The sequence below is a fragment of the Hippopotamus amphibius genome, chromosome 2 (assembly GCF_030028045.1).
Source record: "Hippopotamus amphibius kiboko isolate mHipAmp2 chromosome 2, mHipAmp2.hap2, whole genome shotgun sequence".
In the NCBI taxonomy this organism is placed as follows: Eukaryota; Metazoa; Chordata; class Mammalia; order Artiodactyla; family Hippopotamidae; genus Hippopotamus; species Hippopotamus amphibius.
Window position 1 is genome coordinate 230,408,596 of NC_080187.1, and position 16,844 is coordinate 230,425,439.

The window sequence follows — 16,844 nt, forward strand, 5'->3', positions numbered from 1 at the left end:
TAACTTGCGCTTTTCCCCCGCTAGTGTCACAGGGGGCTTACCAAGGAAGGCCCACATAAACTGGGGACTGAAGAGGTCCTTAGGAATCAACCCAACCTGAATTCTTCCTATAGATAAGGAAACCAGGTCCAGTAGGGTTAGGGACTTGCTTGAGGCCCTACAGTTCCCCAGTGGCTGAGAGATCAGAATCCAGCTCTAATAGGTATCTGATATCTCAACTGAAGAGTCAGCATGAAAAACTGGGTTCACAGACTAAATTTATGTTTACTCGGCTCTGCCCAAGGTAAACAAACACTGTCTCCCAGGCACAGAGAAACCCTGTCATCGAAGACTGCTATTTCATTAGGGTCTCAAAGAGCTATGGGGAAATAGTCACTCAAACCACTCCACTTCTCTGTTCCCATACTATCCGTACATTGGAATCTCAGTTTATTTATGTATCATGGACCCCAGTCCCCATCACACACCAAGAAGCTAATCAATTCAAGATACATCCTAAGAAAGATAAGGTATTACAGCAGATAATTAAGGACTGGACCATGGAAACTGTGATTCGCGTGAGGGCTGGTTTCAGGAGGTCCTGCCTAGAACCAGCCAACATTACAAAGTCACTCATCAGTTCCCTCTCAAAACACCAATTGAGAAGGAATATTTATATTATGCATGTCTTTAACTGACTTAATAATGGCAGCTACAGACAATAAACCTCAAAAAGGTTACAGTTAGTAGCTACATAACTATGTGAAGAATGCATACACTACCAAGCAAGATTAAACTGAGTTTAAAACAAGTGAAGACCACAGACATATCAACTGCAAAGATGCAACTAAGAAAAATAACGTAATTAACCACTACTGATTTTATATTAGAAATTAGACATATTATAAAATGAATACTCTATCATCTAAAAATAACTGAAAAAACTTTCAAGTCACTTCTCTCTTCCTTAAGACTGTTCTAAAGAGACCAGAAGTAAATTCCTCAATTATTTTTAATCTTATTCTAGAAGAGTGACCCTCCCTTCCAGAACTATCCTTTATTCTAGAGGAATAACCCCCAACAGATTCTCAGCAGTGCATTCTATACTACATCACTACAACACTATCTATGACTTAATCAAAGTTACTATAATAGGATTATTAGCATACTAGAAAGTATATTCCTGACTTTCCACCGCTATGAAAAGCAGAAACAGACTGCTTTAAAAAAGTCCCAGAGGGCTTCCTAGGTGGCGCAGTGGTTAAGAATCCACCTCCCAATGCAGAGGTCACGGGTTCGATCCCAGCTCCAGGAAGATCCCACATGCCGCAGAGCAACTAAGCCTGTGTGCCAAAAAAATTTAAAAAATTAAAAAAAAAAAAAAAATGCCAGCGCTAACTCAGTAGACATACACTTCTGTTAATCAATAAAATGAAAAAAAGGAAACACTGGCAATGAAGCATGTAAATATTCCATAACTCAGTAACTATCCCCCACTCACCCTGTCCATTCAACAAATTAAGGGAAGGCGACTCCAATATCATACAAATAGTAATTATATTAACCAAATCTTTAAATCTTTAAAATTGAATCTCTCTGTTCAAGGCCTAGTTTACTACTTCTCCCTCATTTTTTCTTTATATCAAGTACTATGGAATTTACCTCTCAAACAGCTGTTAAATTTGTCCCTTCCTTTCCTTTTATTACATTGCTTTAGTTCAAGTCCTCAACATCTCGTCCAAACTACTATAATCCCATTTTTTTACAAAACTACCTGAGTTATCTTTGTAAAATGCAAATTTGATAATTTTACTTCTCTACTTAACTTTCAAGATCCCTCTGTTGCTGAAGTGTTTTATAACCTCTTAGTAGGTTATACAAATCCTAACCATCTGTGTCCCAAACACCGCCTGCCTATCACCAGGTACAGCTCACGCTCTGGCCTAGTCAGTGAAACAACCTCATGTTTTGTGCCTCCTTGATTGCATACCTTTCTCTTCCTCTCTCATCAGGCTGACAAAATCCTACACAAAAACCAAATATTACCATCTCCAAGTCTTCACTGACCCTCCTGTTAAAGCAGTTAAATACATCTTAGCACTCTGAATAATATATAACGCTCCATTATAATTAATTTTATGTCACTACCTTCCTCTGCTCTATTAAGGGTCTTTGATTTTTTTTTATCTTGTACCTCGAAGGCAGAGCCCAGGGCCTGGTACATGGAATTAAACCAATAAATATTTGTAATACGCAGGCAACATGTAAACTCTTAAGTGTATACAGGCAAATGAAAAAATAATAAAACTGGTATTTACTGCACTGTAATTTAAAACATTAGAAATACTGAGAAGTGTTACATTTCTCTATAAAAACCAGGAATAGTTTAAAAACTACTTGTCTATGCCTTGGCAAATTATCATACTCCTTTCTAGGTCCGGATCAATTTCCAAATTTTTTATCCTGTGTACTTTCAATGCCATGAACTATCTCTGAGAGTTCCTTCAACAGGCAGTTTTTTGCTGGTGTCACTTCCCCTGAGACATCTTTGTTGTTTCTGTCGTACCACTTTTCTCATTTATGTCGGTACGTCTGCCTTCACTAATGCCTCTGGCTGTATGTCTAAAGTCTCTCAAATGGTGACAGCACCCACATTCCCACGGGGAGCTATTTCTTCTATATCTCCATGTATGCTTAATTCAAATTTCAATTCTGGCATCATCACTTTTTGTTTTCTTGCTGCACATTTATCTTTTTTAGCCAATTCCCTCTTTCACTTATCCATTAAAAAAAAAAAATCTCATGAGTTTATCAGTGGGAGAAAAAGAGGCAACACAACCACACACTTTGCTGTCTTTTGCACAAACACAAATATACACTAACCGATCACGGACAGGCTTTGACATATGCGATATGAGTCGTCCCTGATCACGATACACATCTGTTATGGACACAGGGAACTGCGGACGGAAGGGCTAGAAGCCAAGTTGGTACTTTACGCAATTACCCTAGGTGTGGTGGTAACCTCAACTGTGAACCGCGTGGTTGGATAACTGGTGTTAACTAAACCATGATAACTGAAACATGTGCATATTGAAACTGCGCAAAATACTGATGGTTTCCAAACATCTGATATGTCCTATTTTTAAAAAACATTTTTTCATCGTTTAGCAAAAGCAGTAAACTGCTTCAACGTTTACATACCAAATTGCCAAAATATTTCAATTAAAGTACCCCATTCAATTTTAGCATAGGAAAATTATTGTTTTATATTAAGACTTCAATGACTGACTAAAGTAGATGCAACAACCAGTTCTCAAAAACATTTAGAAACTAAACTTCTGATAAAAACTGACGAAATGATATTTCTTCGACACAGCTAACTTGATTGAAAATGTAGGAATTCACGCATCACAACAAATCAACTAAATTTACAAATCACCTTCTGAAGTTACAATTTCAACATCATTTGCGCTTACAAAATATACTAACAAAGTAGTTGAGAAGCATTACCAGATGACATAAACCATGCATGCAACTACAGAGTGCACACAAATAGAAGGCATATCAATCATTCATTTCCAGAGGGTGGGTAACTTTCTGTCCAATCCCAAAGGCTTGCTACTAACTTTGTTCAACTTGGCTTAGTTCCTAGAAGACTGGACGCAAGAGTCCGTGCAATGTCAACGTCTGACAAATTCCAAGAGAGTAACCTCAAGGCTGAATTTATTAGTTAGTATTTGACTCACAAAAGTACTACAGTTAGTATTTGACTCATAGAAGTACTAACTGGATTCATCTTTTAAAGTTGGTCAAAGGCACTAGCTATTCTATAGTTCAGAAAAGAAGTAACTTAAATTTTAAATGTCAAAGCCAATAAAATATTCTATCTCAGAAATAAATTCTAATACAGGACTGGAGTGTAGACTACTGAAAAAATATTTCTTGGAATCCAAGAGGCTTATTACTGCTTACATCTGATGTTGCTGACATATATGTACATGATGACCTTCGTATTTGTAAAGACATGATGTCTCTTCCAGTTTAAAATCTGTTATTGGTTTCTCACCGCCCTTAGTACAACAGTAAATCTTTCGAACTTGGCTTACAATGCACTTTAAGCACCTGCTTATTTCTTAAGCCTGTCAAGTCACTGGTTCCCCAGGACCATTCCTCCATCGTCATTAGACTTCTTTCAGTTCCTCAAATGACAGCCCTCCCTCTTTCCCATGCTCTCATGCTGGGACGTCTCATCTTCTCCCAACCTGTTGTTCTTTCATCCCATGCCCCCACGCTAAGAGCCTCTGCCATTCTTGTGGCTAAATTCCTACTCCACCATCAGCCCTCAATTCAAAAGTAATTTTCTCCAGAAACCCTTCCCCACGTACTGGGTCAGGTTCCCCAATACACAGCCATAACTATTTCAACTATCATAACACTCATCACATTACAGCAGTTACTTATTTAAAGACTGTCTTGCCCCTAAGACCACAAGCTGAATGAGTGTAAGGAATAAGTTAACTATGTTCACTTCTTGTCTCTCCCACTTGTAGTACGGTATCTAGCATTCAGTGAGTTCTCATTTAAAGCATTAAGTGGGTGAGTGAAGGAATAATAGAAGAGAACAGAGTATCAATTCCTCACTTACTTAACTGTATCTTTCCTCTCTATAATCTTACCTTCTACTTCTCTAAGCTAGTCTCCAGTACACCATAAACACCACAATCATCCTCAATCCAGAATGCCTTTCTTCCTAACTGTTCACCCCAGCCCTCTTTCAAATAAAGCCAGTCTTTGCTCACACTTCTAAATCTTCACCATCTTCCTGTACCACTTATTTTACATTTCACAACCAGACTGTCCTCAAAGCAATCTTCTGTTTTCATTTTGGTACTAGAAAGCTGCTCACATTTTGAGCAGGGACTATGTCCCATTAGCTAATAGAATGCTTGACCATGTCCCATTAGCTAATATAACGCTTGACCCTCCATACATGTTTGCTTGCTGCTACGATTGATGAGGTCAAGTTCATGTACCTCTTCAATCCCCACAAATGTCTCATGCTATAAACCTCTCTAACCTATTGAAAACAAAATATGAGTGTACAGCCTTATCCCTAGGTAGGAATATTTACACATGAATACCTCCTCTTGCTCTAAAGCCCCCCTTTCCCAGTCTAAGTTCTTTAAGGTATTTATTCTCCAAACTCACAAGGTAAGATATTTAATAGTGAGATACCCCAGCGGTCCATTAGGCCCCTCAATAAAATAACAGTTACTCTAACAGCACGTGCTATGCGCCACTGTGTGCTTCACACATACGCATTCACTTAATCCTCACAACAGCACTATGAGGCTAGTATGCTACCATCCCCACTTTACTTGTAAGAAAACTAAGTCACAGCAATGCTAAATAACTTGACACAAGGTCACAAAGCTTACAGGAGGGAAGCCAATATTTAAAACCAGGTAGTCTGGCTTCAGGGAACACATTCAGAGTTCAGAACCATTAAACAAAACTTACAAAAGCAAGAAAATAAGAAGGGGTTTCTGGTCAAGTACTACATAAATACAATGAAAATAAATTAGGCTACTTCAATCTACAGTTCAAATTTATGTTTTAGGTTTACATAGTATTTGAAGGATAACCAAGGATAACATTTTTCTCAGCTCTTAATATAGGCATTCTACTTCCTACCAGGGATTCTGTTAATACTTTTAACACCATACTTAGTTCTTACATTAACTCCAAGAAACAGGGAAGTAAACTAAGGTTAAGAGAGCTTAATAATCAGGAGAGGTTAAAATAACATGCCAAGGTCATACATAACTCTAAGTGGCCATATCTTAGACTTAAGTTCTGAAACACTAACAAAGGTCACCTTTTAAAGAAGGCACTCGCCTAAATCAATGTATTAAATGTACTGGAAATACCCTCCATTTAAGCATAGTTTATCTATAATTTTGTATATATTGGAACATAAAACCTGCTTCTAAAACATCTCCGTCATACTACTTAAAAATATTATTACCCATAGCGATGCAAGGTAGCACAATAAAGTTAGAATATATTCCTAATATGGTAGAGAATAAATCAGCACTATGTGGTTTACCTTCATAAATGACACATTCGCAGTCTCTTATAAAACACCATTTCTCTAGCTCATTTATTGCTTATCTTGTTCTCTTACGGGAATATTTTACACAGCTACATTCCATCATCAACACAGCTACATTTACAAAGGCTGTTCTAAAACACTTCATGTATATTAGCTAACTGGATCCTTTATAATAATCCTAGGATGAAGATACTGTGATTATTCCCATTTTACAGACGGGTAAGCAGAGGCACAGCCAGGTAGGTCACACGAGACAAAGCTGCAAGCTAGAATATGGTAAAGTCAGGACTGTGACACAGTCAGGAGGCCCTCCCACAGTCTTTGCTCCGCAACAAAGGTATTCTACCACAGCAACAGATTTCATCAACACCTTGCATGAAACCTTAAAATGATACAGCAGTTATTTGCTTTTTTCAAGTTATTTTTAATTTCAAAGGCTATAAAATTCAGGAACTACATTAAGGAACAATAAGCCGGGAGGCACTTATCCAACAGACATCTTCATCTACAATCAATAATGCTGGCACTTTAACTGGTGCTTTATTCACAACCTTGCGTGTTCCATTAAGAAAAGATATCAAAACCATCATTACACTGATGCTTTAAGCTTACAATTGGTCTTCAAAATACCTGATGTAGTTTTTAGTTACAGCATAATATAAAAATAAGATAGGTAAGTATATGAGGAAAGATTCACGACAGATTCCAAAACAAATGTCACCTCCTCTGGGCTGAAGGTTATTGGCTCCATAACCTTGAGAACTGTATAAGCGTAGCCCAAGGATACACTGAAACTGGATGGTATTTATACAACTAAATAGCAGATAATCGAGTCTGAAGACTGAATCATGAAAGGAAAGGAAATCCAAATGTAAACTTCGCATCTCAGTCACTTACTGCTTATCTTAAGTACACTAATTCACTCAGAAGCAGAATTGTTGGAACTGAGAGAAAATACCAGAAAATAAAATTTTCAAAACATTTTACCACATAACTCTGAGTCACTATGGATAAATCGTGCAATATTCTCAATGAAGGAAGGTACACCAGGATTTGAATAATGACCCTTTATATACAAAAGTACTGTTTGAGTTTATCTTCTAGTTTAGAGAGATATCACATTTGAAAAACAATTTTTGAAGAACCTTAATAACATTACAAAGGTAAGGGAACAAACATAAATGAAGACTTATTCTGTGTTTATCTACATTGTACAGATAAGGAAACTGAGACCCTTAACATGAAAACCCTGATTTAAAAAAATAAAAAAAATCACACAGCTATTAAGTGGGATGATCAGGATTGGAACCCAGACTTAATTCTTTCTATAACACTTCTATAACATTAAACCCTAAAACTCTTAATTATTCAATGATGCTTTACTATAGATCTACTTCTATGACTAAAAGTTCTAAAAGATCTAAGTCTTCTAGCAGACTGATGATAAATCTGTTTTCACTGGACTATTATTTTACACCTCAGATTCTACCAAGTTAAAGTTGTAATTACATTATTTCAAATTGTTATGATGCAATTATTTCCTTTCTGATACATTATCACTACTGCACTTCATATATTCCTCCTTTTAACATGCAAATAAATGGAAGCTATACGACTTATAGGACAAAATCTTTGTGACCGTGACTAAGCCAATTTCCTTGCATAAGACAATTTTTTTTTAAGGTTCAATCCAGAAAATAAAAATCTTGATAGAATGAACTTCCTCAAAATTTAAAAATTTTGCTCTTTGAAAGCTACTGTTAAGAAAATGAAAAGACAAGCCACAGACTGGGAGGAAATACTGCAAAACACACACCTAATAAAGTACTCATATCTAGAATGCATAAAAACTCTTAAAACTCAGTAAGAAAACAACACAATTTTTAAAAATAGGTAAAAGGGGCTTCCCTGGGGGAAGAGTGGTTAAGAATCCGCCTGTCAATGCAGGGGACACAGGTTCAATCCCTGGTCCAGGAAGATCCCACATGCTGCAGAGCAACTATGCCCGCGAGCCACAACTACAGAGTCTGTGCTCTGGAGCCTGCGAACCACAACTATTGAGCCCACACACCTAGAGCCCACGCTCCGCAACAAGAGAAGCCACTGTAAAGAGAAGTCCGAGCATCACAATAAAAAGTAGCCCCCGCTTGCCTCAACTAGAGAAAGCCTGTACTCAGCTGTGAAGACCCAACACAGCCAATAAATAAATAAATTTATTTTTAAAAAAATAAAGAGGCAAAAGATATGAAGACAGTTCACTAAGATACACAGATGGCACATAAGCATGTGAAAAGCTTCCCATCATGAGTCATTAGGGAAACATGAATTAAAATCATAAGATACCACTGCATACTTTATTAAACTGATTAAAATTAAACAAAAATAAAAACAAAAATACCTGACAATACCAAGTGCTAGGAGAGGACTCAGAGCAACTGGAACTCTCATAAAAATTTTTTTTCAATTCTTACACCATGCTGATAGGCATGCAAAATGATGTGGTCACTTTGGAAGTCTGGCAGTTTCTTAAAAAATTTAAGCATATACTTTTTAGGATACTACCCAGCAATCCCTCTCCTCAGCAGTTATCCAGAAGAAATGAAAATATACATTCATGGAAATGTTTACAGCAGCCCTATTCATAATCTCTGCAAACTGGAAACACTGGGAACACCTGGTAGATGGGCAAACTGTGGCACATCCACACAATGAACCACAGCTCAACAACAGCAGCAACAACAACAAAACTACTTGATACACAGGAATCTAAAGTGTGTTATGCTAAAACACTTTTTTAAATAAAGTAAAATGTATTTTACTAAACGAAAGAAACCACCCTCAAAGCTACATGGTTCCATTTATATGACATTCTAGAAAAGGTATTCAGTGTTTCTCAGAAGCTGGGCTTGAACACAAAGACATTTTTTGGAGTGTTGGAAAAGTGCTATATCTTGGTTGTGGTTGTTTTACATGACTGCATGCATTTGTCAAAACAACACATTATACTAAAAAGTATAAATTTTAATATACATAAATTATACCTCAGTAAGTTCGACATTAAGAAAAAAATTAACAAAAAATTCAATAATTATGCAAAAATTTGTTACAAATGAATTATAGTGGATATGAATCTATAACCACAAACCCAAGTATAGAATGTCACACCTCAATTAAAAAATTATTTTATAATATTCTTTTAGAATATTTGTTTACTTCACACTGGGCACATATACCATTTTGTAATGTACAGTGGCATCAGCATTATTTTTTATTTCAGTAAGAAAGTTATTTAAATAAAAACCTGTATACATTAGCTTTTCTCTTAAACCACTTGTCATTAGTTTCTAAGTGGGATTGATGTTTTCATATGCCAAGACACAATTTTATATCATTCCTTTGTTATGACTGAATAAAAAACATACTACTGAGGCCTTCATGGTTATAAATTTTTCAAATCTCTGGAATACCATCATCCACTTATTGGCCCATTCCACTTCAGAAATCTCATGAAAACAGTAGTTAAATAGCTCTTTGCTACGTTACAAAGGCAGGTGTGTTTGGAAGTGAGGGAAAGGGTGGAATGATAGCTATTTTCCTTGCTGTTTAGGGGGTGAGAGCACAAAGCAGTCCCAAACTGGGCTCCTTCTGAGGAGTACAAGTCTCCACTCCACAATTAAAGCTGGAACCTACTAAAGTTGACCAGGCCAGATTACACCTTAACTCCTTTTAAAAGGAGCTCCTCCCTCATCCCCACTCCCAGTTCAGGATATTCAAGGACTCTCAATGCCACTGAGAAAACACCCACTCTCGTCTGTAGAGCACAAATAGTGCATATGACACGTTTTCACACGTATCATCTCTTTTCTCACCAAGACCTATAAGAAAATTTTTTTAAATTTGCATTTTACAGATGTCAAAACTCACTCAAGCAGATTGGATTAGCTGTCCAATAATTCACACAAATCAATACATGGCAGAGCCAGAATACTGTTTCTTATTCTGTGTACCCATTAGCATCTACTACAGTCTAAAGACAACCAACGCTCTGGGAAATCTATACCCAATGATGTCTAAAAATATCATCTACACTTTATCCAATAGTAAGCTAAGAAGAAAACCGAACTTTAAAGATAAAAGTGTAGGAAAAAGAACCTATAAAAATATCATTCTGAAGTGAAATTCACACTGAAAAAGAATCTTGTAATTGAAAAAATGTAAACAATGTCTTTGAAAAGACAAAGGCTAAGGAACTGAACCATTCCACACAGTAGCTATGAAGTCTGGAAACAGGTACTGTTACTTTACATGTATCTTAATGTAATATTAATAAGGCATGTGTTACATACTTGCCTATGGTTCCAAACTTGGTAGCCACATAGTAAAGGACACTAAGAAGTCAATTTAGTGACATCTAAATGTTGAATGAGATCCTGAATGGAAAAAACAAAGGCCAATACTGGAACAACTGGCAAATCTGAATATGGATGCATGTTAGACAATATTATTGAATGGATGTTACATTTCCTGAATTTGACAACTGTGATGCGATATGTAAGAGAAGTCCTTGCTACTAGGTGATACATGTTTGAAGTGCTCAGGGATGAAGGGTTACGATGTGCGCCACTTCCTCAAGTCGTTCCCAAAAACGTGTGTATAGAGAAAGCAAATGACAAAACGCTAACTGATGATCTAGATGAAGATTATAGTGTTCATAGTTGTTATTCTTGAACTTATAAGTTTGAAATTTCAAAAAATAAAGGGTTGAAGATAAAAGGCAAAACTCTGAATTTTCTTTCAGTTTTCTTCAATAGCTAATAGACATTTCCATCAAGATCTTTTCTAAGAAATTGAATTAATAAGATATATTCTTTTTAGTGCCTCTATAAGTAAGTTAACTAGTTGGAATCAAATAGTATTTGTTGATTTTTATAAAAATTGGGTATAAAACACAGCAGCAAACAACACATAATGTAGCCAAGGAATAGCTTATATTTTATTAGGTGCTATGAAAATTTTAGTAAAATTTACGTACTGTCCTTTATTTTTAAGATGCTTAAGATGTGCTGAGAAACAGATAAAATTCATGTCTAGTTCCTGGGGATCATTAACAGTACTCTAAACACGGAGTAAACTTGCTATAAGATAGTACATATATTTTAACTAAAATTCAACTCTCTTTTATATGGTTTCACCATTAAATGTTTCTCCCACCCCACTCCAAAAGATTTTCAAAAATTTTTATCTTAATATATTTCACTATGAATGCAGTGAGGCTGCATCATGTAGACATTTTAGTTCCATGAATTCAACCCTAAGCCCTCAGGGGGAAAAACTGAAGATTTCAACAGCATAGACACCATTCCACTAAATAAGCACACCTTCTCCAAGGAGCACCAAGCAGAAGTATAAGAAGGGAGCTGTCCAGTAACATTTCTGTGCCTTTCTCCCTGTGTGCATCTTGCCAAGCTCTGATCCTAGCATGTAAAGTATTTCTGTGTAAAAAAGCCCCTAATGCAAGCCAATTTCTTCATCTGGTGCTCAACTAAAGAAATTTATTTTTGGAGTTTCTGAAGGAAAAACTAGCTGTTTTGCACTTCTGTGAGATGGAATGAATGTATGGAAACCATACTTCAGGATTACTTTAAGGGATTGTTAAGGTAATTTGAACCAAAATCTATTTTGGGGCGGGGGGGGGGCACCATGTATGCTAAATTCACAGTTTAACTCAATCCTAACGTGCAACTCCAATATAAATGTACACTATTCCATTATTATAGAAAGAACATGACACACTTTAAAGCAAGGATGACTTCTTTTCAAAGGCTACATCCAGAAACATATTCCTCAAATTTTCTAAGTCAACTCCATATATTTCTTTTCAGGTACTCCTGAGTCTGCCAATTTACATTTTTTCCTCTGGATTATTATTTAATCTGATTTACCCCAACTTCTACATTCTTCCTATTCATAGAATCTGAGTTAGAAGAAACTCAGAAATTGCATAGCCTATTCCTCCCTCCAAGCTCATAGAGCTGTTGGCTGGAGACTTCCATTCAGTGAGTTCCATGTTATAATAAATTCCTTACTCTCCAACTACCATAAATTTTTATAGAAAATTAAAGATTTAATTGTACACAGTTTTAAAAACACAATTTTTATAAAGTGATACTAAAATGCAGTGAAACAAAGCATTTCTTTGGCGTTTTGAATCCTCAACGCTTACTAAACTCTGAATCCTATTGAGCAGAACAATACTTCCTGATGATCTCCAGAGGAATATCAGGGAATCCCATTAAACTGGACCTCTTCCTTACAAAATTTATTTTTAAATACAATTATTTTATAATTTTACTCTGTCTTATTTTTATAATCCTTAACTCTGATGTTTATATTTTAACTCTTCTTTAAAAAACTATAAGCTTTGAAAATTGTTTTTAACAAAAAAGTGCAATAAGTCTTTAAAATTCTGTTTAAAGCTTTCTCAATCTGGATTTTTTAAAAAAATAAAGTGAAATAACTTTTCATTTTCAGAATGAGGTATAAACATTGAGGGGATTGATATGGAGATTATTTGTCTAGTATCAACCTAAAGTTACAGAAGCAAAAGGTTTCTGTGACATCAGGATATAATTTCCTAAAGCCCATTTTTTCATGGTATACACTATTTTCTTTTAAAAGATTAGTGCAGAATGACAAATGTGTACTAAAATTTAGAAGAGATCATTCAGATCTCTGAATTAAAGTCATAAATCCAAGAATCACGGTTGAATGCCTTTACCTGAAGCACACAAGTTCTTTATAAAATTCTAACTAAGTAGAAAGAGGCTGCTGACATACTGAGGAAGCATTACTTACTTTTTTTTAGCTTACTTAAAGTGCCTAAGTCTGAGATGAACACTGTACCTTCAAAATAAGGCTGGGGACTTCCCTGGCGGTCCAGTGGTTAAGACTCCGCACTTCCACTGCAGGAGGCAGGTTCGATCCCTCGTCGGGGAACTAACAATCCCACATAAAAAAATGAATACTAAAAAAATCAAAATAAGGCTGACCTTCAAAGGCCAAACCTTAGAGTTGTATCATAACCATTTTTTCATCATAGACCTCTTTGAGAATCTAATGAAAGCTAAGAAGCCTCCTCCCAGAAAATTTCACATGTGCACATACACACAAGATTTTAACACAATGTTGAGGGAAGGAGTCATCATGGAACCCATCAATCCTAGAGAAATAACTGCTTTCACTGATTATATGGAAGACAGCCTTAAAACATAATGTTTTGGTATTCATACACGGTCTGATGAGAATAAGCAGCGTATCAAACAGGCGTCCAGAGTTTGAGAACACAGGTGCAGGCTGTTCTGCAGTACCATAACTGTTCTGAGGCCAGAGCAGCCTGGTGCTGCTAACTGTCCATCCCTGCTCTGCCACCCCTCAAAGAGGAGACCCAGTGCCATCTCATCCCTACCATGACCTCCACCTCTTATCATCTAGACTCGGCAAGCTGCTTTGATCTACTTTAGCTGCTGACAACTAACCATCCAATCTGCCCTTTAATACCTTCAGCAACACAACTTAGGGTTTCACAAGGCAGGCCATTCCAGTTTTAGGCAACTCTGAAGAATTATAAAGGTCTTCTCTAATCTCATTAGTCTGGTTTGTAAGTTTTAAATGCTGTCCTGAATTTCTCCTCTATTTACTTACCAATAGGTAAGCTAACAAAATAGCCTGCACTGAAAGTATCTAATCCCAAAATTAGGAGCACAGAATCATTTAGCCCTATTTTTACCAAACAGAAAAGTCAGAATTATGCTGAAAAACACTTTCAATTTGAAAGTCAAAATCTAAGAGGATCAGTATTGGTTCAGTTCAAGAAAAATGTAAGGCTTTCATGCACACATTTCCTACCTTGTTGGGCTTCTTTTCAATGCTTAAAATATTAAAAATGCATCAACATTAAAAGATTAAAATTATAGTCACTCTAAATTAACATCGGTTCTGTCTGCAAATTGTTTATTCTCTGTTTTTCTATTTACGCCTGTGATTCTCTATTAAACAGATCTAATCAATGCAATATAAATATACAAGTCATTATTTATTCATTAGATTAAAGCCTGGCTTTCAACAACTACAAGTTGTCTCAGTCACCATCAACAGCTCCTTTTTCACAATAAGAAGTATCTCTTATTGAAATCAGTGTATTAATAAGGCCCATTTATCATATATAAAGCAATCTCTGAAGAAAATGGTTGCTTCTTTTGAAAACAAAGGAAGTTCAAACAATTATTTTTGATATTTTCTTCCTTAAACATAATCCCTCTCTAGTGCTGGACAAAAAAGATTCAGAAACATTTTGCACAGTGATTGATTTAGGCAAATTATATAAGAACAATGCTAACCAACAGTTAAGTGGATAAACACACTACAAAATCTTTTTCAAAGGGCTACCCAGGGAGGCTCTGTCCTGGGCTGCGTCTCAGAGAGCCAGACAATGCACAGTCCTAAGGAGGAGGCTACCCTGTAAGGAGTTTCTTTATGGTCCTTCAGTAATTAAACTTCCTGCAGGAATCCAAAGAAGGTCCACCTAAATGAAAGTTGTCTTACACTGCAAATTACACTGGGGCACTATTTCGGTACGTTTATACGGTCGGTATACACTAATGCCTTGGTAAGAAATACAATTTCTGATAAATAACCACTTCTCTACTTTTCCAGAGTGGCCTGAAGAAGGAATGCTGTGTTTTTAAAGAGACACATACACAAGGCCTAAAAAAGATAATGCCACGCATATCCACTTATCGAAGCTTGTACCACAAACAAATGGCACCTTAAAACTCAGGAACAGTCCTCCAAGCATTTCTCCTGTAATAAAAGCACCCACTGAATCATTTTAGTTCCATCTTCTAGCTGAAAATGGTTTCATCCATCACAAATATGTGCTGAAAAATTTTCTTACACTTCACATTGTTGGATACCCTGTTATTTAAGGTTGAGTCCGTTTTAAATCTATCAACAGGTTTAAATCAATATATTTGTACCTCATCAAATACTGTCAATCTCGAGTCAGTTCAATAATGTCTGCTTCTTAAAACAAAATCCTTTCACTGGCTTGTTACTCGTATAAAATCGAGCGCTCGAAATAACTTGCTTAAAGCACGGCCTATTATAGTCAAACACTGCCGCACCCCCTGTAAGAGCGGATGACTGGAGCATTTTAATACACTCCTCCACGTAGCGGGGCAGCTGGAAAACCTTCACAGGAGCGCCAGGAGCTGAACAATTTCCAGTAGAATTTACTCTGAAATAGCTCTTGCGTCGCCCTCAATAGCAAACGTCGCCAAGCATTCGGGTGCACTGAAGGTAAGCAACGGATAACCTCGGAGCCTGTCGCAGAACCCTCTCTCTCGACCGTCCCCTGCGCGCTCCTCTCACGCCTTTTAACGCCGAACCGCTACGTGTGCAGAGCCGCGGCGCCCACGCCGTGCACTGCGCAATGACGCGCATCAGCTGGGAGGCTGGAGCCACCACGCCACGAAAATACCAGAGGGTAACCGTACAAAACTCGCGTCAAAGGGGAAGATGTCCACCTGCTTAAATGCGGAGCGGTCTCTCACTGGTTAAACAGGCACTCGCGGGACGCCCAGCAAGGCTCCGCAGAGCCGCCCCTCCTCCCGCCGGCGGCCCGCCCCGCGCCCGTCTGGGAAGCCGTTCCTTCGACGCGGCCGCCACGCGACTCACCGAGCTTCTCCACCAGCTTGAGCATCACGCCCCCGATGTGGACCTCCCCGGTCACTCTCAGGGTGACCTCGCGGTTCAGGTCCGTCACATGCACGCTCAGCTCCCACGTCCCGTCCGCGTAGCAGCCGTCCGGCATCCTGATCCCGTCCAGGGCCATGGCTCCTTCCTGCGCGCGCGGAGGAAGCGGCTCTCGTGGGCGTCGCTCCCCCCCGCGCCCGGCGGAGCCCCCCAGGGCTCGCCGCGTCGGCCGCGCGGGGCCCCGCACGAGCTCGGGGGAGCGGCGGCGCGGCAGCTGCGGGCGGGCCCCCGCGCCCCGCGCCCCTTCCCGGGGCCGCCCCGCGCTCCGGCCCGCGGGCCTCGGCTGACCCGGCGCCGCCCGCCCCGCGGCCCCCGCCCAGCGGAGCGCGGCCGCTTCACCTGCCCGCCCGCCCGCCCGCCGGCCGCACCCAGGCCCGGAGACGCCGCCCGCGGGCCCGTCGTCCTCCTCCCCGCCCGCGCTCCCCTCAGGCCCGGCCGGGCCCGGCCCCTCACCGCGCGCTCCTCGCGCTCCCGGCCCCGGGGCTCGCGCGGCGGCAGGCGCGGGGCGGCGGCGGGTCCCCTCGTCAGCAGGCGAGACGCCGCGTCCCGGCCGGAGCGCCTAATGGAGTCCGGGCGTCGCGGCCCCTCGCCTCTCCCCGCGCGCTCCACCCCCTCTCCCCGCCCCTCAGCCCGAGGCCGGCTCCCGCCTCTCCGCCCGCCGCGGCTCCGGCCGCCCCGCCCCCCTCCCCCCTCCCCCTCCCCCTCCCCGCGCCGCCCCCGGGGCCGCTCTCGGGGCGGAGGCCGCGCGGACGCCAGGGCTGGGAGCGGGGAGGAGAGGGGGCGGGGGAGGGGGGAGAAGTAAGGGGGGCGCCCACCCGCCCGCGGCCGCCGCAATCTCGGCCCCGCCGCGCCGCTGCCCTTTTATGGAAATGCAGGACCCGGCGCAGGGAGCGCATCCAACATCCGGGCTCTGGGCGGCGGGAGCCGGCTGAGG

General features: G+C 39.7%; 1 protein-coding gene across 3 annotated transcripts in view; it reads right to left on the reverse strand.

The window, feature by feature from the left end:
* FERMT2 (FERM domain containing kindlin 2) overlaps positions 1-16,520 on the reverse strand; it is a 77,528-nt gene extending 61,008 nt beyond the window's left edge. For 2 of the 3 annotated variants that reach the window (XM_057723944.1, XM_057723943.1), the window contains exons 1-2: positions 16,364-16,520; positions 15,833-15,998 (exon numbers count right to left, since the gene is read on the reverse strand). In XM_057723944.1, coding sequence (XP_057579927.1) covers positions 15,833-15,989 — 157 coding nt within the window. In that variant the 5' untranslated portion in view covers positions 15,990-15,998; positions 16,364-16,520. The remainder of the gene's footprint in view (positions 1-15,832; positions 15,999-16,363) is intronic. The other variant, XM_057723942.1, reaches the window with a different exon arrangement.
* Between the last annotated feature and the right edge of the window lie 324 nt (positions 16,521-16,844).